Genomic DNA, 24,410 nt, shown 5'->3' with positions numbered 1-24,410 from the left:
AGGAAGGGTGAAGGATACAAATACATTATGCATCTGCAAGCAAAGAACACATATCCGATAATTAACCTAATCACTCTAACATCTAACGTTGAGCTTGGATAATCAGCTGGGGAAACAGATCTAGCTCTACCCCTGCATTTTGCTTTACCGTTACATGTACATGTATGTTAGCTGTGTGCATCGTATTCTTTTTTCTTCCGTATGTATGTTTTAATATGTGTGCCTACCTAGGGTTTACTGTGAATTTTTTTACTAAAGCTGTAAACTCTTTTTTGCTCGCATGTTTCATATTTTCTTTGTGTTTTGGTTTATTTTGTTTTTGTCTTTTGTTTTGTTGGTTGCATTCTCTTAATGGGTACTTTTTGTTTGCTGTTGGTTGATGCTGTCACTAACTGTACCTAACCCACTAACCCCACAACCAGTAGATGACTACAGACCAGACACACGCCAGCCACACTGGCATGGTCCGGGGCCCGGTCACGAGAGAGAGCAGTACATTCACACGGACAGACAACAGGACTTGCACAGACATGACAGACATGCTTCTCACTTTAACCATGACGTACACTACCGAGATTCTGATAGATCACACACTCACAATACGCATGAACATAGACATGTGAGAAGACAGGAGCAACAGTTTGTGCCACATGACTACAGAGAATGGGAAGATGATCACCAGTATGATCAGGAGATACTGTATCATCCCCACCTGCAACAGGAGATGGAAGAAGGTCTGGATCCCCTTCTCTTGCACATGATGGCTAATGACAAGGTACAAGAGGAAGATGAAGAAGCCTTCTTTGAGGAGATAATAGAGCTTTTCTTTACTGAGGATGATTTGAAGGCCAGACAGCAGCCATTAGATAATGAGGATGTATGGAAAGGTAGAACATTAAAGTCAGTTGATGTAGAAGAAAAGGATGCTAAATTTGAACCTGTCCCATCAGTCAAAAAGCAATGGACAGAGGAAGAACTTATAGCATCAAAGCACATTCATGAAGCAGAGATCACAACAAAAGATGAAGAGAAGACAGATGAAAAGGATGAGATGGTCAATCAGGCTCAACCTGGCTTGGAAGACAATACTCAGGAGGAGCCTGAGACAGAGGGCAATCTCAAGGAGCAAACTGAGGGAGAGGGGGATCTCAAGGAACAAACTGAGACAGAGCGCAGTGGTAAGGATCAGCCGGGGGCAGAAAGGGATCTGAAGGAAGAATCTATGACAGAAGAAGATAGTAAGGAGGAAACAGATACAGAAGAAGTTAGTAAGGAAGGCACTGAGACGGAAGAAGGTAAGGAGGAGCCTGAGACAGAAAATGATAAGAAGGAAGATCCTGAGACAAAAGAAGATGAGAAGGAGGAGTCTGAGATAGAAGAAGATAGTAAGGCGGATCCTGAGACAGAAGAAGGTAAGGGGGAGCCTGAGACAGAAAAAGATAAGGAGAATCCTGAGACAGTAGAAGATGAGAAGGAAGATCCTGAGACAGAAGAAGATGAGAAGGAAGATCCTGAGGCAGAAGAAGATGAGAAGGAAGATACTAAGACAGCAGAACATATGAAGGAGGAGCGTGAGACAGCAGAAGATAAGAAGAAGGATCCTGAGACAGAAGAAGGTAAGGAGGAGGATCCTGAGATAGAAAAAGATACGGAGAAGGATCCTGAGACAGAGGAAGACAAGAAGGAGGATCCTGAGACAGAGGAAGATAAGAAGGAAGATCCTGAGACAGAAGAAGATGAAGAGGATACGGAGACAGAGGAAGATAAGAAGGAGGAGCCTGAGATAGAAGAAGGTAAGGAGGAGGATCCTGAGATAGAAAAAGATAAGAAGAAGGATCCTGAGACAGAGGAAGACAAGAAGGAGGATCCTGAGACAGAGGAAGATAAGAAGGAAGATCCTGAGACAGAAGAAGATGAAGAGGATACTGAGACAGAGGAAGATAAGAAGGAGGAGCCTGAGACAGAAGAAGGTAAGGAGGAGGATCCTGAGATAGAAAAAGATAAGAAGAAGGATCCTGAGACAGAGGAAGACAAGAAGGAGGATCCTGAGACCGAAGAAGATAAGAAAGAGGATCCTGAGACAGAAGAAGATAGTAGGAAAGAAACTGAGACAGAAGAGGATCCCAAGGAAACCACTGGGGCAGAACAAGACAGTAATGAACAGACTGAGACAGAAGAGGATAGTGGGGACAATTTCAACAAGCAAGCAGAGCAAGATGATGAGGAACAATCGGAAACAGAAGACAATCTCAGCAAGCAAGCTAAGACAAATCAAGATACCAAGGAGCAGTTGGTGCTAGAAGGGGCTCTTAAGGAACAAATTGAGTCGAAGGAAGAGTCTGAAATAGAAGAACATGCCAGTGACCAGCCTGATGGACAAGGCAGAGGTTTCACTCCCATTGAAAGGTACCTATCAGTGATGCTCAGGTCAAAGGATGAGGTGTTTCAGATGACAATGTTAGATGGGGAAGAGGATACAGATGCAGAAATAGAACTGTCAAATGAGAAAGAGAAAGATGGCAGCTTATTGGAGGTAAACAAGGTAGCAAGAGGGAAGGAAGGCAAAGCAGCCGAGGAAAAAGATGCAATGGAAGGTGCTGTTGCAGATGAACCTCCAGAGAAACCTGTTAGAACAACATCGCGCAAGGATTTTCTTCTCAAAAGAAGTAAAAATCCATCATACTTCTCCATCATGCGTGGACAAAACTATGATGATAGATTAAGTAAAGACAGTGCTGCTCCCCAATCAAAAGAAGCAGTCAACGTTCCTTCTGCAAGAAGTGACAGTCCTTCCTATATATTTGCAATGCTTGGGGATGATTCTCACATACAGGGTAATCTACTAGAAACTGAAAGGGATATCCATCCACCTTCAAAGGATGCAGAAACAGAACTAGCAAGACAGTTCACTTCACTGAAGAGTGACAGACCTTCCTATACTTCCACAGTACTTAGGGACAGTGTTGTACATTTCCAAAAGGGCTCTCCGCTGACTGCAACTGATCATCCAACACAAGAGGTAGAAAGAGAATCCATAGAAGCTTTTCTTTCTAAAGATGACGATAGTGCTTCACACATATCATCCATGTTGGGTAAGGGTATTGGAGAAAGCAAAAATACAAACACCTACACCCAGGTGATGACAGGGATTTATTGGGATCAGACTGAAACTACATCCTTTTTAAAATCAAAATCAGTGATAACACTTACACCTGTAGCCGATGATATCGACCAAGAAACTGAAGTGGTACAGAAAGATTCCACAATTTCAGGTGATCACATGCCTTCCGCCAATATTGTGCCCAAAGTCCTCACTGAAGATGACATGAAACTCACATACTCGCAGGTCATGATGGGACTTGACTTTGATAAAATGCCACAAAGTATGTTAACAATCTCAGCTGCCAGGGCTTCCAAACCTGCAAATAAAGATGTTGGTCGACCACGGGAATCTGTTGAGGCAGTTTTTGCAGTGTCTGGTAATCAAATGACCCCTCCAGTCACAAATGTTGCCCACACAGAGCGTGCCTCCACACGATCATACATGCAGGTGATGGCAGGTCTTTCTGAAGACAAGACATTACCGACTTCAACAAAACTCAGAGCAGCAACTGCAACCAGCGAAAAAGGGTTTGTCATGCAGACAGATGAGGTAGATTCTGATGATCAAATCCCAAAACCTGACATTGCACAAAAAGACCCAGAAGAAAGTGTCCACAAGTCCACATACAAGCAAGTCATCCTTAGTCTTTACCAGAGTCCAGTACGTTCTGAACTGTTTTCACCAGCAATCACAGAACATAAGCCAAGACCTGATGACATAGAAAGCCTCAGTCAAGAACAAGAAGCAACATCACCTCCAAAGCAATGCCCAACCACCTTTATCAGATGGCCCACAGAAACTGTCTCCAATCCCACATATTCACAGGTGTTGACAGATGTATATCACAGTCAAACAGCACGCAAAACACTGTCTACAGAAATAGACCTGACTGCTGATGAAACACCTATTCAATCAGTATCAGAAGCTGAAAATATCGTTCCAAAACCAGTACAACATCCTGTGCCAACAACTAAACTTAGTCAAATCTCAGCATCTTCCATGCCAGCCAAATCACCTACAAAGAGCAGTGCCAAATTGACATATTCTCAAACATTAGAATCAATTCTAACTGATCAGAGTCTGTCAGACAAAACAAAAATACCTGACCACATGGATCACCATGTTGTACAGACAGATAAATTGATTTTCGCTTCTGACCAACCAAAACTAGTAACGACTTCTGACAGAGATCTGGATCAGCATATTGCAGAAACAGATTCACCAGTTTCTGCTGATCAGATGACTTCTTCCATTTTGTCCACCAAACATCGTCCCACCACAACCAGTCCAACATACTCCAAGGTGATGATAGAGCTTTACAAAGCTCGTGTAACACTGGAGACTGGGACATCCTCTCTGCATACAGCAGTGGAAGACATAGCTGAACATAGTGCCAAACCAACAGACTCAGAACACAGTGCCAAACTGACAGACTCAGAACACAGTGCCAAACCTACAGACAGTGCCAAACCTACATATTCAGAACACAGTGACAAACTCACAGACTTAGAACACAGTGCCAAACCCACATACTCTCTGGTGATGACAGGTCTTCTAAAAGAAAAAGAAACAGCCAAAACGTTGAGACCTCTGGTACCAACAACCTTCTTAACACCTGATAAGGACAGCAGAGAAATACTGGAAGTTGTCGAGACAGATGATGGTAAGACCAAATTCCCTACAAGACATAGTGCCAAACTATCCTATTCTGAAACAATGACAGTTATCTACTCTGACCAGATTATACCTGAAAAATCAATTGAAGGACTCAGCAAAGCTTCCGCATACTCTGACCAGGATCAGCACATTATTGAGACCATCCGATCCTCTGATCAAAAGGAAAGTCCCCCCAGTAGTCCCAGACTTCCAGCTGAGAGTACTTCAAAATACACATATTCACAGGTGATGACAGAGACTTTCAAGAATCAAATGGGCAAGAAAACCTCACAACAACCAGAAGTGACATCTGACTCAATAACTGAAGCTATCAGCAAGCCAGTTTCTAAACCTGTTCAGATACCTTCAGCCAAACCTCATGCACAAATTAGTGGCAAGCACACTTACAGCCAGCTGATGCAGAGTCTGCATGCTGATGAGAGAGTGCCAACCATTTCAGCTGGAACACCAGAACAAATTGTGCAGACAGATGTAACCGTTTCTGTCCGTGATCCTGTCCCTGTAGCTGCCACAGCTCCAGAACTGGCAGTGAAGACTTCTCACACAAAAGCCATCAGCTCCTCCTGGTCACAGTACCTAGAGGTCATGGTCAAGCCTCGTGCTTTCACTGTGTCTTCAGAACCTTCCCTTCTCACTCCGACATCGACTCAGCCTGTACAGACAGACATGGACAGTGACAATGACAATGACATTGACAGAAAGACAAAGGAATCTAAGAGTGGGACTGAAAGTGCCAAAGAGGATGGCTATCAGCCAGAAAGTGCCAAACACACTGCACACAGTATTCTTACATGTGAGTCACAACGACTTGCTTCAGCTCCAAGTAGGGAGCAGGCAAAGATGCTTCCCTGTAGTGTCTCTAGAGCTGTAGTTGAGTAGTCCTGATATCCCTCTTTAATTTGTACAAGAGCTGCTGACATACAAAAGCTCAGCTCCACAAACTTCAGTCAGATAGAACTTCTTATCTTCAGACCTTCAAACTGAATCCTCTAGTAGTGCTGCTTAATAGCATGTTTTTTTTTTACTTTTATAGTTTTGACTTTTATTCACAATTAAAGTGTGAGCCAGTAGAAATATAACCTCTGGTTACAAACAAGATGTACTGATTGCTTAGCTTAAAGTAATAAAGATAGAAGTGGAAGTGACTAACATTGAAAATAGTTTGAGGTGTCATTGTAGGGGTGATGGTTGAAGAAACAGATTATATTGGTATGAAAGCCTTTCTCACTGATGGAATATTGTTCTTATCAGCATCTACAGAAGAGTCTGGCGGAATCATAGAGCAGAGCAGATCACACAGAAAAAAAGGTAAGTGCCTAATGAAGGGTCTATACGCTTCCTCAGAAAAGTGGACCTAATTTGCTCTATCAAAGTACCATGACATTTTTTTAGTATTGTCCTGAACTTGCAAAACAAGTTTTACTTTGAGCTGCAATAAAATATGTTCCTTTGACGAGGACACGACGGAGCGACAGATATGATGTGTGAGATTACTTGTGACCTTTAAGCAAGAGAGAGTTCTTGTGACCTTTAAACATGAGAGAGTACTGGTGACCTTTTCGTCTCAATACTTTCTTCCACATTCTGGGGCTTGTAATTATACTACAACGCACATACAAACTGTGAAACACCTGCCTTTCCTTCTTTAAACACCTTCATACAACACAAGTTCTTCTCACATATCACAAACATGTACTCCCACCATGCTCAACTCACTTCAGCCAAAGTGCCATACTTGATGACTGATCAAACAATTGAAATGACAGATCTTTTCATTACGATACCACTGCTGCAGTTTTATGGTTGCAACACAAAGAAAGGGGCATGACCTCATCAGTGTCAGGGATATACAGCTATGATGGTACAAAAAGAAACCATGATATCAGCCAGTGACTGTAACCTTTTCATAATGATATATAGCGTTACTGAGACTTCCATGACACATGACGTAAGACAAGTGAAATTTTTCTGGACCACTCTCTTAGGCAATCTTAGTGATGTAGTCATCACCTATGGAGTATAGTACCAAGAAAGATGTATTTCCATAAATAATATGCATGAATTGTATTTTATGGTAAGATGACTGTCTAGAAATAATGTATGTATACATGTCTGTAATAATTCATAAGTACATTATTTAAAACCTAACATAGCTGACATATATTGACTCTTATGATTTATAATTATGATACATCTCTGGTATGATGTCTGTGTCATTAACAGCTACCACTGCCTACAAGCCACTGACACCTTCACACCAGCCAGCAGTCACCACCAACATCCCGCCCACAGCTGACACAGCACAGCCTGTCTGTGCCTTACTAACACACTGGGAACAGCTCACATTCACGCACAGGCCAACTTCTGAAACTCCAGAAGACAAACGCTACAGACATGAACCTTTACACACCTCTGACACCTTAAGCTGCAAGGAATGTCACTGTTCTTCCCAGCCAGGTTATATAGAAGTGATGAGACATGCTTTCAAGCCTTCACCAAAGAAGTTACCTACCCAACAGCCCAAACTTTCCCTCCCAGTGATGAACACAGAACATTTTGTGGTCAGCTCAAAATTGTTAGAAGCAGGTCATTTACAGAAATTGGAGACTGTTGTAGGAACAGGTGACTGTCCAACTGCATGTCACCAAAGTTACACTGAAGTTATGACTAGAGTACACCTGCCTGTCTCAACTTTCCAGAAGGGCATACATGCATCTGTCAAACATTATTTACCAAAAGTTGCACCAATCCCACAGGAAACCTGCTTACAGCCTTCTTCCCTATATATCCTGATGAACTCATATTCAATGCTAAAGGATGAACAGCTTCTATTGAGCACTGCTAAGCCACCAATGTTGAAGCCAGAGACTAAAATGGAAATAAATCTATGCCCTTCTACACAGCGTAATTATATGGAACTCATGACCATGAAGTGTCTGCCATCAGAAAGTTTCCAAAAGGACTTTTCTGTTAAACAACAGCCATCAAGTACAATACCAATTGTTCTACCAACATCCCCACAACTATCTTTTTACAATACCATAACACTAACCTGTGCTCTGAAAGACTCAAAACATTTTATGATTGGCTCAAGGCTTTCAAAAACAAGCCATCTGGAGAAATTAGAGAGTGCCTTAGGAACTGTGCATTCTCCTGTCATACATAAAAGTTATACTGAAGTCATGACTGGAGTCACGACTTTCCAGAAGGATGCCTCTGTTGTACAACATTCACCAAAAGCACCACCAAGCACACAGAAATCCTGCTTACCGCTCTGCGTCCTACATCTGTTGACACACACATGTCCACTGAAGGAGGCAGAACCTGTCCCAAGCACATCTAAAATGCCAGAAGTAAGTCAGATATCGAAGCAAGAAACTAAAGGGGAGATGAAGCACACAACTACACTTCCTAGTTATGTAGAACTCATGACCATGATATGTTTGCCATCAACAAGTTTCCAAAAGGATGTTTCTGTTAAACAACAGGCATCACGTAGAGGACTGGCTGTTCTACCAACATCCCCACAACTGTCTTTCTACAATACCATAACACTAACCTGTGCACTGAAGGACTCAGGCAGTCCTGAATTGTCAGAGACAACAACTCCATTTGAGTCAACAAGTAAAACATTAGCTGGCTATTGCACTGCTATCCAGCATAGTTACACAGAACTGATGCTGAAGGTCATCCTTCCTCTCAGAACTGTCCACAAGGTCACTTCTGTTACACACTTTTCACCAAGAACAGCACCCATCACGCAACTATCTCACTCACCGTCTAATCTCCTCCATGCATTAACATGCACATGTCCTATGGAAGAACAGGCAACAGAGGAAGGTCCTCGGTTGAAAACAGAGACTAAAGCAGGATGTGATAAATGTCATCCTGGACAGATTAGCTATTTAGAAGTTATGACAAGGGTAGGCCTGCCAACAAGTAGCGTCCAAAGAGATAAATCTTCTCTACCTGAACCACCATTGAGCACCTCTAAATCACCAATACTGAAGACAGAGACTAAAATGGAAATAACTCTATGCCCTGCTACGCAGCTTAATTATTTGCAACTGATGACCATGACATGTTTAATAGCAACAAGTTTCCAAAAGGACATTTCTGTTAAACAACGGCCATCAAGTACAGCACTGACTGTTACACCAACTGCTATTGTCCAAAGAGATGAACCACCAAAGATAGCACCAGTCCCACAGCTAACATGCCCACAGTATTCATTTATCAATGCAGTAACACTGACATGTTCACTAAAAGAGTCGGGTCACCTCACACAGGTTAGCTACCCACAGGTTATGACAAGGATCGGCCTGCCACAAAGTATTGTCCAAAGAGATGAATCTGCTATACCTGAACCACCAAAGACAGCACCAGTCCCACAGCCAGCATCCCCACAGCACTCATTCATCAATGCAATAACACTGACATGTTCACTAAAAGAGTCGGGTCACCTCACACAGGTTAGCCACCCACAGGCCATAGCAAGGGTTGGCCTGCCATCAAGTAGTGTCAAGACAGATACATCTGCAATACCTGAACCACCTAAGATAGCACCAGTCCCACAGCCAACATCTCCACAGCATTCATTCATTGATGCAATAACACTGACATGTTCACTAAAAGAGTCGGGTCACCTCACACAGGTTTTGACAAGGGTCGGCCTGCCACCAAGTATTGTCCAAAGAGATGAATCTGCTATACCTGAACTACAAAAGACAGCACCGATCTCACAGCCAACATCCCCACAACATTCATTCATTGATACAATAAAGCTGATATATCCACTAAAAGAGTTGGGGGACCTTTCACATATTAGCTACCCACAGGTTATAACAAGGGTAAGGCTGACACCTAGTATTGACCAAAGAGATGAACCACCACCAAAGATAGCACCAGTTCCACAGCTAACATGCCCACAGCATTTATTCATCAATGCAGTAACACTGACATGTTCACTTAAAGAGTCAGGTCACCTTTCACAGGTTAGCCACCCACAGGTTGTTTCAAGGACCAGTTTGCCACCTAGTACTGTCCAAAGAGATGCATCTGCTATACCTGAACCACCAATCCCACAGCCAACATCTCTACAGCATTCATTCATCAATGTTATAACACTGACATGTTCACTAAAAGAGTCAGCTCACGTAATACAGGTTAGCCACCTATATTCAACTTGCGAACAGCTCTCTCTCCTGCATATCTTGACAAACAAGTGTCAGCTGAAGGGAGCAGAACATGTACTGGACAGTCTGATAGCAACTATGGTACCGCCTGTCAAAGATCTTATGAACGATTTGTCTGTTGCACAGCATTTACCTAGAACAAAAACAATCGTACATCCAACTTGCGTACAGCTATTTCTCCTACATATCTTAACAGACAAATGTCAGGTGAAGGAAGCAGAACATATACTGGACCGTCCTATAATTAAGGCACCGAGAACAAGTGATATGCTGAAACAAGATACCAAACAGGGAACATGTTTGTCCTCTCCCATACAGCCAAGTTATATAGAAGTTATGACTTTGGTATGTTTGCCACACATATATTTGAAAAGGGAAATTTCTGTTACACAACATCAACCAAGGACAGAACCAACATTACAACAGGCAACATCCCCACGACTCTCATTGGTCAATGCCTTCTTACCAACATGTCCTTTGAAAGAAACAAGGTGGTCTGTGCCATTGGTGAAACCATTAACTAAAATAACAAGCTACAGCTACCCACATACACAACCATCTTACACAGAAGTTATGACTTTGTCCGCCCTGCATGCCAGAACAAGTCTTCAAAATGTCGCCATTGTAAAGCATTCGTTGAAGACAAAACCAATTTGGGAGATGACATATCTTCACCTCTCCCTTCTCAATGCCTTAATGCTAAAATGTGCACTGATGCAAACAACAAGTTCTGGGCCACCGGATATTACTCATCCAGTAATAAAGCCAGATACTGATGTGGGAACTTGCCATGGCTCAATGAGACAACCTAGTTACATTGAACTGATGACTGGAGTCTGTTTTCAAAAGGATGTTTGTGTTATGCACCATCCACAAAGAAAACCACCTGCAAAACAACTAAGTTGCCTATCATTGTCTCTCCACCATGCTTTAACTCAGACATGCCCATTAGAGGAAACTGAGCTCTTGAGCACACCTGAGCTGGTGGAAACAGGTCCTTTATTGGAACTACATGTGCAGATGGAAGACAGGCATTCTGTATGCCCTGCTTTCAGCTTCGAGTTGTACCTCGGTGTGGCATACCCTGTCTGTAGCACAGAAACACCTGTGAATGTGACCAGGTCTGACTCAGCTGATGAATCAGTGAAACATACCAATACAAGTGTATCTGCTGTTGTTTCCTCAAAATGCCAGTTTATCTGCCTGTTACACAAACATATCTGCCCTGCTGACATAAACTGCTCCCTGTGGCAAACTGAGTCCCATGTAGAAGAGACACAGTTGAAAACCATGGATGATACTGAACTGGTGGATAAACATGTTGAGCATTCCTGTGTGGATTTGAAACCCTCTAGAACGTGTCTGTACCATTCTTTGTTTTGGACCTGCCCAGCAGATCTGAACTGCACTGTAGAAGTGGAATCATTGAAACTATTGCAAGAAGCTGAGCCATTTTCGAGTAACGAATCCTGCAAAGCAAAGCCAACCATGTGGGGGATACATCTATTGCAGCATCTGCAGAAACAATGTTTATCTGACATCAACATCGCTGTACCGGAATTAGACTCACATCCATACAAGCCACAGGAACAATGTCAAGTTGAAGAAAAAGAGAAGGGATGTGCAGAAATAGATACAAATGGTACAAGTTTGGTATCAGCAGGAGTATGCTTCCTTCTACACAACATCTGCCCTGCTGACTTTAACTGTAGTATGGGGGACTCACACATTTCAAGCATGCAGAAAAGACAGATCACACAAGCCCTTAGGGGTCACCAGGAAGGATCTGATTTTGTTCAGATGTACCAAATATGTCCACTGAACACTCTACAGTCATGTCCTGTAGATGGGAACTGCACTGTTGAGCACCACAAGGCATTCAGTACCCAGGTTGTAGAGCATGTAGATGTAACATCACAGTCTATAGCTGAGACATGCTTGCTGCCAGTCCATAATCTTTGCCCAGCTGATGGAAACTGTACCATGCAATTTCCACTGCCATCAACAAGTCAAGTACCTGATAGGTACATAAGAGAGATGGTACCTGAATGTATTTGTCAGCCATTATCTTTCCATACTTGCCCAGCTGATCACAACTGCAGTGTAGAGCTGTTCCCTTCAAGTACTCATGTGACTCCAACAGTAGGAGAATTGCAAGATCACATAGTGATGTACCCAGCTTTAACTTGTAAAAGAGAGTACACCATGAGTTGTCCTGTTGACCAAAACTGCACTTCTGACCATGTATCCCCTCACACCACATCAACCACAACACTTCACACACTAACAGCTGAAACAGTGTCCTCCTCGGCCCAACCCTGGGTTACAACACCTACAATCAGCTGTCCTGCTGACCACAATCACACCTTGGGCCTCTTGCATGCACTGAGGTGGTACAGTCCTGTCACAATCAGGGGTTCTCTGGGACCTGAGGTGTTGGAGTGTGAGTCTTTTTGCTGATTTTACACCAAATCTATCTCCAGTAGAATTAGTACAAGCTCCTCCTATTTGGTGAAAGATTCTGTCTTAAGCTAACTGGTGGCACAGGTGAGGGGTGCTCTCTTAACACAACAGAGATATTAGTATTCTACAATAGGTAATGCATTCAATCATCATCACTTTCACCACACAAGATGTATCATGTTTGTACAATCACCCTATTGAGTTAAGCTTGTTCCCTTTTCCTCCAACCAGTCAAGGTAAAAGCCTTAGATGCCACAGAGGAAGACAAAGACCTGTCTAGTATGGGGGTTGAAGGTGAGTTATCACTAAGGCAAGAGGTCACAATCTTTCTTGTGCATGATAACAACTGCTATCACTACCCCGGTACATTGCTGATTACATAGCCATTTGTTTGTGTTTAAGTGTAATTAATCTAGTCTGATTTCTCATTAACTCGACCAAGATCTCTTATGAAAAACGGCAGCCCTACGCAGTAAGAAAATACTTTGTAAGTTTGTTTCCCTTGTTGTACATGCTTCTATTATACTCACCATACTAAATCTTTGAGTTCTCTTCTTTGTACTTATCCCTTCCTCAAAAGCTTTTGTAGTATTAATCAATTCCGTGCACAAATAAAAGCTTTTCTATTGTTAAACACCTTGCATGAAGTAGTCAGTAGTATTAGATGCTAACATGCTTATCTTCCCTGCCTTCTTGGATCTTTGGTTGTAGCAGCTTTCTCCTCTGAAAGGCTTTCTCCAGGCCTGGATTGGGTCACCTCTGGTCAGGCCCCCGGTGGTGGTATGTCATGGTACACTCAACTGCTAGAATACACTGCAAGTTAGTTCTACTTGTATAATAAACCCTTTACTATGATGAGAAATATTTCCATTTTCTAAATAAAAATTTGGATCCCATCAATGAACAATTGCCTAATACTGCAGTTTGATACTCTTATCAATCTGTAAGTAGAAATTACAATCATTTGAAATACATGTAAGTACATGTGAGCCATAGAGCCATACTGGAAAAAATTTGAACCCAACAAATAGATTTGAAATTTTCTTTTGAATCCAAGGAATGTGATTGTCAGCTGCAAAAATGTCAAACAGCAATTTTACCATTAAATGCCATAAAAATGCACAAATCAACATTTTACATTGACAGCCAAGATGCAACATGATTTTGATATCCATATTGCTGTCAAAGATGTGGATATCATACAAAATGAATCTACACCGTACAATTTTATTACATTTACATAAAATATAACTTTCTGAACTTGTTGATCATGACTGCCTACTTTTCAAGAATAACAGATTCCTATACATTAACATTCTACGTCAAATGACTTTGTCACTATAAATTTTGGAAAAGTTCCGGATATACACATACCTAACACTTATTGATTCTGTCTTTCTTCAGATCTCAATGACTACCTTGAGAGCTTGTACAAAGACATGGGAGATGAAAAACAGGAAAGTCAACAACAGGATGCAGGAACAGAGGAAAAGGATGCAGAAGATGGACAAAAGGCCAAAATAGAAGAGGAGCAAATGGAGGATAAAGAGAGGATACAACAGGAGGAGAAAGAAGAGGAGCAAAGGGGGGAGGTAGAAAAAGAGCAAAGAGAGAAGGAAGAGGACGAGCAAATGGATGAAGAAGAAGAGGAGCAAAGAGAGGATAAACAGGGGGTGCAGCAGGAGAATGAAGATGAGGTGCAGGGGGAGGATGAAGAAGGGGAGAGGCAACAGGAGGATGTAGAAGATGTGCAGCAAGAGGATGAAGAGGACTTGCAACTGGAGGAAGAAGAGGAGTTGCAACAGGAGGCTGGGGAAGATACCCAACAGGATGATAGGGAAGATACACAACAGGAGGATAAAGAAGATACACAACAGAAGGATAAAGAAGATACACAACAAGAGGATGGGGAGGATACACAACAGGAGAATAGGGAAGATGCACAACAGGAAGATGGGGAAGATAAACAACTGGAGGATAGGGAAGATACACAACAGGAGGATAGGGAAGATACACAACAGGAGGATAGGGAAGATACACAACAGGAGGATAGGGAAGATGCACAACAGGAAGATGGGGACGATACACAACAGGAGGATAGGGAAGATACACAACAGAAGGATAGGGAAGATACACAACAGGAGGATGGGGAAGATGCACAACAGGAGGATGGGGAAGATACCCAACAAGAAGATAAAAAAGATACACCACAGGAGGATGGAGAAGATACACAACAGGAGGATAGGGAAGATACACAACAAGAAGATAAAGAAGATACAAAACAGGAGGATAGGGAAGATACACAACAAGAAGATAAAGAAGATACACAACAGGAGGATGGAGAAGAACTGGAGGGTGCAGATGGGGGGCAGCAGAACAATGGTGCAAACAAAGAGGACCTAGATAGGATGGATGGTGGAAAACAGGAAGGTGATGTGGAGGAAGAAGACATGGGTGATGATGAAGAGGATGATGAGGGTGATGAGGAGGAGGAGGAAGAAGAAGAGGGTGACAATGATGAAGAAGAGGAGGAGGAAGATGATGATTGGGAGGAGGAGGCTCTAGATGACAGGTTTTCTGATGTAGAAGGTGCTGAAGAAGACGGCAAGGACAGAGATGTAGAAAAAGCAGAACAAGATGAGGAAGATGATAGGGAAAAGGAAGTTCTTCAGCAAGGCAAAGATGATACAGATACCAGTGAGACTGACACACAGAAAGATGTGGATGATAGGGACAATGTCCATGAAATGGAAAACAAGGAAGATGATGACAGTAAAGATAAGGATATAGAAGACACTGGAGAAAATATGGAGGAAGATGGCAAGCCTGATTTAGATGGAAAGGCTCTTGATGAAGATGAAGAAGTCATTATGACTGGTGAAGGAACAGACAAAATGATAGATGATAAAACAGAAGAATCAGAAGAGGAACTGATGGAGGATGAAAATGCCATAGCAGCAAATCAGTTGCGTGGAGACCAAGAACAAGACAACTCTGAGGCGGAGCTAAAAGAAGAGGAAAGTCAGGAGGATGTAGTAAACCAAGGTGATGCCCCAGCTGAATATTTTATTGGTGAAAATCTGCATGAGAACCAGGCATCAAATACAGAGGAGCAGTCAGCTCAGTTGGATAAACAAGACCAAGTCCCACAAGAAGGGGAAAACCTTTCACAAGACAAAGCGTTGAGCTCTGATGAAGATGAAGCCTCTGAAGATGAGAAGAATACAGAAGAGGAGGAGCAGCTTGAAGATGAAAATGCTGCAGCTGCGGCCTCAGAGTTGAAAGACAGTAATGTTGAAGTAGAGTCAGGCTTTGAGGAGAATAAGGAAGAGTTGGGTGTAGAAGAAAGTCACAATGATGAAGAACAAGGTGTAGATGACAGTGGAACAGCGCATGATCAAATTGAGGATGAAACCAAAGAGAGTCAGGATTCCTCTTCTGTACATATAGAGCAAACTTTTGATGGCATTGTTGAAGATCAAGATATGGTGCCAGGAGAGGGGATGGAGAGTTCAGATGGACTGATGAAGACAGACACAGAACCTTCGGAGTTTGATGAGGTGGGAAAGACCGAATTGGATGATGAAACTACTGACAAACATGACTTGGACATGACACTTAAAGACAATGCCATGAAAGATGAACAGGAAGCCACAGATGAGTTGTTCAAGGATCTGATACAGAAGACTCAGGTTGGGGCAGGAGTGGATGATCTGGATGGTTTAACTGCCACCAAGATGGATGAGCCTGATGTTGAGAAGTTACTTGAGACACCCCAACTGAAGGAGATCCGGGACAAAATAATGGACATGAGTGAATCCATCACTGAAAAAACTAGAGAGAGGACTGAAACACTGCTTGGTCAGCTGGGATCTAAACTGTCATTTGCAACAGCAGATGCAACAGATGTCAACAGCCCTGATGAGATGGAGGAAAACCTGCTGCTGGATCCCGACCCAAAGGTAAAGGATGAACAGGGAAAGGAACATTTGGAAACAGAGGAGAAAGTCAACATAGAAGCCTTGTTTCCATTTGGCAGTGGAGAGAATGCCAGGCAACAACTTAGAGAACAGGTTGAAAAACTTACTAAATCAGATGATGCCTACCAAAAACAGCAGGAAAGACTGAGGCAGGAAATGCTGGAATGGACAGCTAAGATGAAGGAGAAACGTGAAGAGGCAAGGAGGGCCAAAGAGAACAGAGGGGAAACAGTCATAGATGGAACCACAATTGACTGGGATGAGGTGTTGGATGATGATGTTAGCATGTCGACTGAGGACTTACCATTTGATTGGGATGAGGTTCTGGACAAGGAGGCATTTATGTCTGAATACAGCCAAATAATGGGGCATCCATATGGGGAAGGCATAATGCCTACAAGTGTTCAAACCAGCCCTGATGGCATGCTGTCCACTCCAGCTGTAGACATGAAGACAGGGGAAACGGTTAGTGGAGATGGTATGGTTACTGGGGACCTTGATTTAGATGTTGCAAAACCAGGGATGCAACAACTGCTGCAAGGCAGTGAAGTGTCTCCAAGCATTGGAGCAGCAGATGCTACAACTACCCAGCAAACTGAACCACTGCAATCTGCGCGTATATCTGAGACAAGTAAGCCTTCAGACCAGGCTTCAACACAAATGCCGCAATATGTACTGCCCGATGAGCCTGCACGGGGGTATGGTTGGGATGGACAGAGTACAGAACAAACACTTAATCTATACTTGGAAGGTGCCAAACCAGAACAAGTCATTGAAAAGGTTGGCCTTGACTCAGAGAAATTGGATGCTCTCAGAGCAGAAGAAGAGAAAGAGGAGGAAGTTTTACCAGACCAGACAGATGCAGCTTCTGTATTGGAAGCTGGTGGGAAGGAGGGTAAGGAGGTAGAATTTTTATCTGGACGGGTGGGGCATTGGCAAATGGCGATGCTCAATCTATGTAATCAAAACAAAAGACCTGATAACAAGCAATTTGTTTCTTCTCAAGTGTCTTTTTTTTTTAAATTTTGGATTTCAAATCTCTTTTCCTTTATGTTATCTCTCCTTTTGCTGAATGTTGTTCATGTCTTTTCATTGCTCAGAAAACATCTCACAGACTGACACCGAGGACATCTACATAGAGTTGGACTTCCAGTTTCTTGAATTGGTAGGTCTCCGTGGGCAAAACAACTGTTTAAAGACAGTTACTGCATTTGGAAGGTTCAAAGGCACTGAATGTCCCTGCTACAGTACAGAAGTGGTGGTACAAAAGAAGAATGTGCGAAATGGTGATCAGGTGGTACCTTGTCCCTCAGACGTGGTCTCCTTGTGATTGATGGCATGGCTAGTTATTTAAGCTAAAGAGAACAAAGCATTAGATGATTCATTTACCATTTAACCTCCTTGATTTACCATGTCAGTAAAACATCAGAAGAGATATTTTAATTAACTGTTCGCTGTCAAGATACATTGTGAAACACAGCCTCAACATTTGTTTTGCTAACGTTACGTAATTACAGGCTTCAGGCGGTGTCCGGCAGATCGTGGCGATATTGAAAACTGCCACGTTTTCTACGCGTCTCGATAATCCGCTTTTCTGTACGATTCGCTCTTTGCGACCAATATATGCTCAGAGCTTAGTTCGGCAGGGTTACAGTCCTTCCGGCTTCCAAGCTGTTTGTCCCCTGTTGTGTGTCGAAGGTCAAGTGTCGCATATCCGGTGCAAAATAATTCGTTACGTCAAGTGTTTTCATTCTGCTGTGTGACGATCGATGCTATACCGGCTGAACCAGATTTAGTTGTATAGAAAACTCCGCAAACATCTGCGACCTTTCGCCCGCCCGGACACGTCTGACGTGTACTTCGTACTGTGGTTACGTAGCAAAGATGGCGACCGCCAGCCCGCTTACGTTGCGAATATCGCTCGGAAAGGTGAACTTTTTCTCGATTTGCAGGCGATTTCACGATTATTCTTGACAGAACATAGCTTATGAAATTATTTGTCAACGATTGTTTAGGCACCTTTGATCGTAGGATTGTGGTTTTGCGCTGTGAACGATCGCCTTCATACGAAGGGGGAGGGGGGCGCGGTAGATTTTTTCATGGATATGTTAGAATGAATGTCTTTCTAAATTGTGTATTCTAAATGATCGTGTTCCAAACGAATACTGGAAGAAACGATCGTCTTGTTTGTCATATGATGTAATGGCCACATATGTTGTGTTCTCCTTTCGTTGATCGATTTGTCGTCCACAAGTCAAGTATTTTCAAAATATATCGTCGTCATGAATTGAGATTGAGTCAACATGAACCGTAATATCGAGTCGATCTGACAACACTACGGGTTGGAGGTGACCGACCTGTACGGTTGCCCGGTACCCGTGCCCGTCAGCTGGCTGCAGATTTATGGTGTGCTTCTGAAGATATTTAAGGAGATGTCTGTGTGTTTTTGTCGGCAGCTCGGGGCCCTGGTGCCGCCGGAGTGGGCGGAGCAGCTCCGCGGCTGGGGGCTGGAGTACACGCCTAGCGACCTCATCTTCCAGGGCATCCCCATACCCTGGCTGGCCGTGGTCACGACACTGCTGGTCGGGATCGTCACGTTCTGCGTCTTTTCATACAAGTGTGTGAATCGGGTAGGTTTCTTCAGACTTTGTTTTGTTTCAAAAAAAATTAAAACACCTGTTATGAGAAACAGGTGTTCATGTTCACACACTTCATTAAAATTTTATGATGGAGGATGTGAAAAATTCATGTTTATATTTTGTGGTGCAGAGTTATTTGTAATGTTCGAATTTGTGTTGACACTGTACTTTGTACTAATAAATTTGGGGCACATGAATTGTTTAGAGACTGGTGGCCACATTCCAAGCATGGAGTAAAACTGTACCTGTAAATAGTGTAATGAGTCCATTGAAAACCATCATGTTATTTGTGCCTGGAGGTTTCATATTGTATAAAGGGAAAAGTAAGAAACTGTGAAACAAATGACAGTAAAACCCTTGTTTTCTTTTCAGTGCATCCATGGCAAGCCAGTGGACCCAGCGGGTAAGAATAATCATCTTTTCTGCCTTTAGAACCTGAGGGGGTGTGTACTAATAAGACTGACCCAAACTATTGACCCATGGATAATCATAAATTAGAGTCTTTATTTCTATGTAGTATGTATGCCCCAAGGACATTCACTCATAAGATGATGACAACACCACTTGTACAAAATCGTCCAAGTCAACGGTGCATGTTATTCTTTGATTTGGTGATTCGCCCTTTTGGCTAAATGTGTAGAGTAAGATATCGTGTGAAAAATATGACCTGTTTCTTATTAAGATTGGATGTCACTTCAGTATTAGTCATTTCTGCTGATTATGTCACGGTTAAGCTGGTTTCACTGGGGTCCTTTTCAACCTTGTCCTGAAATGATCCTCTTGATGTTGTAGTTGTGAAGAAACAGCTAGAAGCTGAAATTGACAAAGCTGCTAAAGAGAAGGAAGATCTTAGGAAGGGTGCAGAGGCTGCTGAAGACAGAGTAAGTCAAAATATTTCTTGATCTTCAACTTTCATTGAGATTAGTCATTCTTGCAAATACTTCTACTAACATTTGAATGTTTGCATTTTAAGTGTGATAAGTAAATATACTCTTTGCTGCAGATACGAGAGTTAGAAGAAACCCTGGATGTGGAAAAGTTCTCTGCTCAAGCCCTGTCCAAGAAGAATTCTGAGCTTGAGGTAAGCTATTGCATGTATGATTGGAAAGAGCCTTTTATTCAAAAGATTAGTTGCTTGTTAAAAAAAATAGTGAATATGGTAGATATGAAACATGTTTGCTATGGTTTCATCTTGCAATAGAACATGGAATCTCAAGTATGTTTTAGTGATGGGATGGAAAGGAATTCTTGAAAAGATTCTCCTACAAGTTCCATAATGAGATAGAGCTACATCACAAAATATTACATATATTTCCAACGGTTTGTGGCAGTGGATATGAAGTGACGGTCTGTTTCATGCGGTTCAAATCAATGTCTTACATGTTGTAATATCTGTCCCCCAGGAGAAGTTATCATCCAACGACCAGTTGGAAGTGACCCTGCGTCAGGAGATCCAGAGACTTATGGACCAGGTGTCTGATGCCAGGGAACAGTTAGAGTCTGCAACCTCAGAGGTAGGATCTGTGTTCTGTGTTTTTGATAAGAGTCCTATTCTGAGATGATGTGAAATTGTAACCCGTAAGATCAAGAAAATGCAGCTTTTTGTCCAGGAAAATATCTTCATGCTCCAGCTACAATTGCAGTTGGTCAAAATGTTTTGAATGATGGAGGTTGACTGTATATGGTGTCAATGAATTGGATAACTGATTAATTGATTGATTTTATTGTATTGCTAATTCACTGGTCATTGTTACACAGTATGCCAAACAACAGGAGATAGAAGCAGAATACAAGAAGAACTTGAAGAAGGAGAGAAAAGAAAAGGAAAAGGTTGGTTCTAAAAGTCTTGTAGTTTCTTTTTTTCACAGCTGTGACTATGTTTCAGAATAACGTTGGTATGACTTTATAGAACCGTTATATATTAGCAATAGCTCAACTGCCATGTATGTCCAAGTGCCTGTTATAAGTCTCATGCAATAAAGTTTATTTTTCATCGAGACTGTAGTTTACCAACAGAGCTCAGTAAAATACATCTATAACAAAGGTCATTGATAAGTCTAGAATATGTAATGAAATAGTGTTGCAGTTTTCAAAAGTAACATTTTAGAAAAGCAATTATTAGTCACAGATATATAGCTAATCACTTACACCTGTTCTGCTTGGAACCCTAGCTGCAAGGCCGGCTGACAGAAATCGAGAGTAAGACCAAACACCTTGACAGTGAGATAGTGAACATCAAGGAACACAGGGACTTACTGGAGGAGAGCAAACATCAGGTGAGGCAACAGGAATACATGTGCATCATGTAGTTAAATCAATGTAAAAACATATGTGATTTGATTTTAACAGTAATAATACTACCAGCCATCTCTTTTGTATACAAATGGAACTGGTGCCCTGGCTGTGCCAATTCCATTAGATAATGCCAGTCATCTTCAATTAGCACTGTTTTTTTGTGGTCTTTTATCTGTAGAGAGTAGGCCTCTAACAATATGGTTTAATATGCAGGCTTTTGATGGTTTACATATTTGGGTGAAATATAGGTGATGAAAGAACAACTTTTTACCAATGTGACTTATGATGGATGCATTTTTCTCTGTCTTGTTTCAGCTGGAAGAAGAAATTCAAGGACGCCAGGAGCAGTAAGTACTTCTTTGGTTGCCAACATGCCTTCTTAAGTCTTAGCCAGTGTTCAGGTAGTCAATCAATTTCCTTCGCACAACATGTAGTTCTATCACAGCATCAATGTCAATGGTACATTATACTCTAAATCCTGTAAATGGTAAACCTTCAAGCATTGAAATATAGACTGGTTGTGTTCCGCAGAATCATGGCAGAATACATACCAGTGGAAAGGTGAACATGATCAAAGATATATTTCGGTGTACATAGGGGATTTCCTTTAGTTGGATTGGATTTGAAGGTTGAAGTAATGTAGCTAGTGTGTTTGTAGTAGACCTCTTCAGTGCAATACAATGTGTGTTAGCTTTTGCTGACTCTCATTAAAGTTGGACACACATCTTGATGTATATCAGTTGGAGTTACATTACACTCTGGGATGCTATGAAAAGAGGTTGTGTGTGATCTAGACCATATGGTTTATTAACAGGAAAGAAGGAGTGGTGGAATAACATGGAGAAAATGGGAGATGGCACGCCTTTCACACTTAACACTGACCAATGTGCTTGAACATTCGCAATCATATAATGGGCTTATTTTGTGGTGAGAGGAGGAAAACATTATTTTTCAGGAAATCCTTTAGGGAACACTCAATAAAATGTTATTTTGTAAGTTCAGTTAAACTTTTTAAGGGATCTCACCCCGATCCTATGTACCTTGCAGATTTACTGAACTGAAGGAGTCCATTGAGATGATCAAGCAGGAGAATGATCAGCTGAAGGAGAATGTCCAGTATAAGGAAAATGAGATTGAGGTAGGCTAGCCGCCAATGCTGTATGAATTGTAGTGAAGTTTACAACACGAATGCAGTGGTCTACAGTGAGTTCGCACCATACATTAACATACTATGATTACAACAGTAGGTTCCTTCATCTAGCACATTTCTGTGCAAAACGCTTCACCCAAGGACATTTGTTGTTTTGCTCTAACTTTCAATGCTTGGTTGGCCTTCATTTTGTGCAGAACAGATACATGTACTATTAATTTTTGTTTAAAATTGCCATCTAAATTTAGTTGAACACATGTTTGCAGTGCACATGTTGATAGACAGACAGACCTAGTTATTCTCTTTGTGCACAAAACTGGCTCTCCAGGTCCTGAGAGACTGTCTGATGCAGATCAAGGCTCTGGAATCAGAAGATGCAGCGGCCATAGAAGAGGATACTGACGGTAAGAGATGTTTTGCCTGAGGACAAATATATTCAGCAGATCCCTTGTTATTTTGAATTTTGGCTACCCTCCAGTGACCACTTTTACTTAGGATTGTTTTTTTGGAAATTCTTTTTACAGTGCCCTTCTTTAATGAAAACTAACAATTAAAAAAGGTGTAGGTATTTTAGAGTTGTTTATGTTCCTGATATGTTGATGAGACTGATGATGTTCAATGATATTTTCACCCTGTTGTCTCACAGATGCCTCCACAGCAAAGGATGAAAAGATTCAGCAGATGTTGGATGTGGCACGAGTAAGTTATCTGTTTCAGTCTTGTCACTGCATCATCTTTAGCATGCCACTGGCTCTTACCTCTGATGGAGCCTATAGCATGTGTACCTATCTATGGTTCTATTGTAGGCTGTAGAAAAGATATTTGTCAATGTTTTAAAATCATTTCATTCAGATTTCATGCAAGTTGTACTGTCTCCTGTTCAGGTTTTCTGAAACATGTCTTTTTTTTGCTTCAATCAGATAAACTCTACGCTGAAGTTGGTGGAGTCGGAGCGTGACTACCTGCGCTCTCGGCTGGAGGAAGCAGACGGCTCTAGGAAAGAGTATGAAGGTATGGACTTCCTATGTTGTGATCCTTTACTTCTATTTCTCTCAATCTGTAGATGACGTTTGAGAAAGGCAATGCCTTGAATATTGACTTGTCAGGTGAAGGGTGTATTGTAGCTACCTTTTTCTCATTTCAACTTAATTTCATATACCACACACACACACACACACACACACACCCTTTTGATGCATCAGTTCTAACCTACAAACATGCTTAATTTCATTGACTAGTCCTTAGTCTTACGATGGAGGGTTTTGTGTTTTTTTGCAGACAAAACTGACAGGCTGCAAATGCAGGTTGACAACCTTGCTGAGGCCAAGAAGCGTGCTGACAAGCAGTACTATGAGGCCCAGGTGCGCTTGAACACTCTTCAGGACTACTTCAAGGAAAAGGAGGTGGAACTACAAAGGTGAGGAACTTAATCTTTTTAGTGACCATCTTAAAAGTTACAGTGAAGTCATTTACCTTTGGCTTCATTTTGTGGTAGGAGGAAAAAGGAGGATTTTGCAGTGTTTGAAATTTGTGAGTGAATCAATTTTGTAATACAGTAGTGATACAAGGGAAATATATTCACTGTGTCATGAATTTGATGTATGTCTTCTCTCTCTGTTTCATTTGTTTCATCCAGTTGTTTTTTCTCCTCAGAAAACTTGGTAAAGAGGAAATGATCCGACAGGATGTGAGTGGCAAGGTGCAGGACACACAGGAAAAGTACAAGCTGGCTAGGGAACAAGTGGAGCTCTACCAGTGAGTATTTACTGTTGTTATTACCTTTCTCACAACATACTAACTCATAATCAAAGCCCTGGTAGAATACATACATATTGCTCAGTCGTTTTTACATTGTTAGCTACAAGTTGTCTATAATGAGCAGTGAGAATAGCAACAAAGAGAATTTTG

At 41.9% G+C, this 24,410-nt stretch overlaps 1 protein-coding gene across 11 annotated transcripts in view; it reads left to right on the top strand.

The window, feature by feature from the left end:
* LOC136433584 (transport and Golgi organization protein 1 homolog) overlaps positions 1 to 24,410 on the top strand; it is a 32,835-nt gene that overhangs the window by 3,878 nt on the left and 4,547 nt on the right. The window contains exons 1-21 of one of the 11 annotated variants that reach the window (XM_066425914.1): positions 5,237 to 5,573; positions 6,032 to 6,088; positions 12,670 to 12,732; positions 13,150 to 13,257; positions 13,843 to 17,313; positions 17,519 to 17,583; positions 18,875 to 19,048; positions 19,430 to 19,460; positions 19,850 to 19,938; positions 20,061 to 20,138; positions 20,461 to 20,571; positions 20,816 to 20,887; positions 21,229 to 21,333; positions 21,668 to 21,699; positions 21,884 to 21,913; positions 22,400 to 22,491; positions 22,823 to 22,906; positions 23,149 to 23,201; positions 23,423 to 23,513; positions 23,781 to 23,919; positions 24,156 to 24,257. In XM_066425914.1, the coding sequence (XP_066282011.1) occupies positions 5,366 to 5,573; positions 6,032 to 6,088; positions 12,670 to 12,732; positions 13,150 to 13,257; positions 13,843 to 17,313; positions 17,519 to 17,583; positions 18,875 to 19,048; positions 19,430 to 19,460; positions 19,850 to 19,938; positions 20,061 to 20,138; positions 20,461 to 20,571; positions 20,816 to 20,887; positions 21,229 to 21,333; positions 21,668 to 21,699; positions 21,884 to 21,913; positions 22,400 to 22,491; positions 22,823 to 22,906; positions 23,149 to 23,201; positions 23,423 to 23,513; positions 23,781 to 23,919; positions 24,156 to 24,257 (5,255 nt within the window). In that variant the 5' untranslated portion in view covers positions 5,237 to 5,365. Of the gene's footprint in view, positions 1 to 5,236; positions 5,574 to 6,031; positions 6,089 to 12,010; positions 12,419 to 12,669; positions 12,733 to 13,149; positions 13,258 to 13,842; positions 17,314 to 17,518; positions 17,584 to 18,874; positions 19,049 to 19,429; positions 19,461 to 19,849; positions 19,939 to 20,060; positions 20,139 to 20,460; positions 20,572 to 20,815; positions 20,888 to 21,228; positions 21,334 to 21,667; positions 21,700 to 21,883; positions 21,914 to 22,399; positions 22,492 to 22,822; positions 22,907 to 23,148; positions 23,202 to 23,422; positions 23,514 to 23,780; positions 23,920 to 24,155; positions 24,258 to 24,410 lie in introns of those variants that run through there. The other 10 variants (XM_066425912.1, XM_066425911.1, XM_066425905.1 and 7 more) reach the window with 10 other exon arrangements.

The sequence above is a fragment of the Branchiostoma lanceolatum genome, chromosome 4 (assembly GCF_035083965.1).
Source record: "Branchiostoma lanceolatum isolate klBraLanc5 chromosome 4, klBraLanc5.hap2, whole genome shotgun sequence".
NCBI classification, from domain to species: Eukaryota; Metazoa; Chordata; class Leptocardii; order Amphioxiformes; family Branchiostomatidae; genus Branchiostoma; species Branchiostoma lanceolatum.
This window is presented reverse-complemented; position numbering and strand designations above follow the sequence as displayed.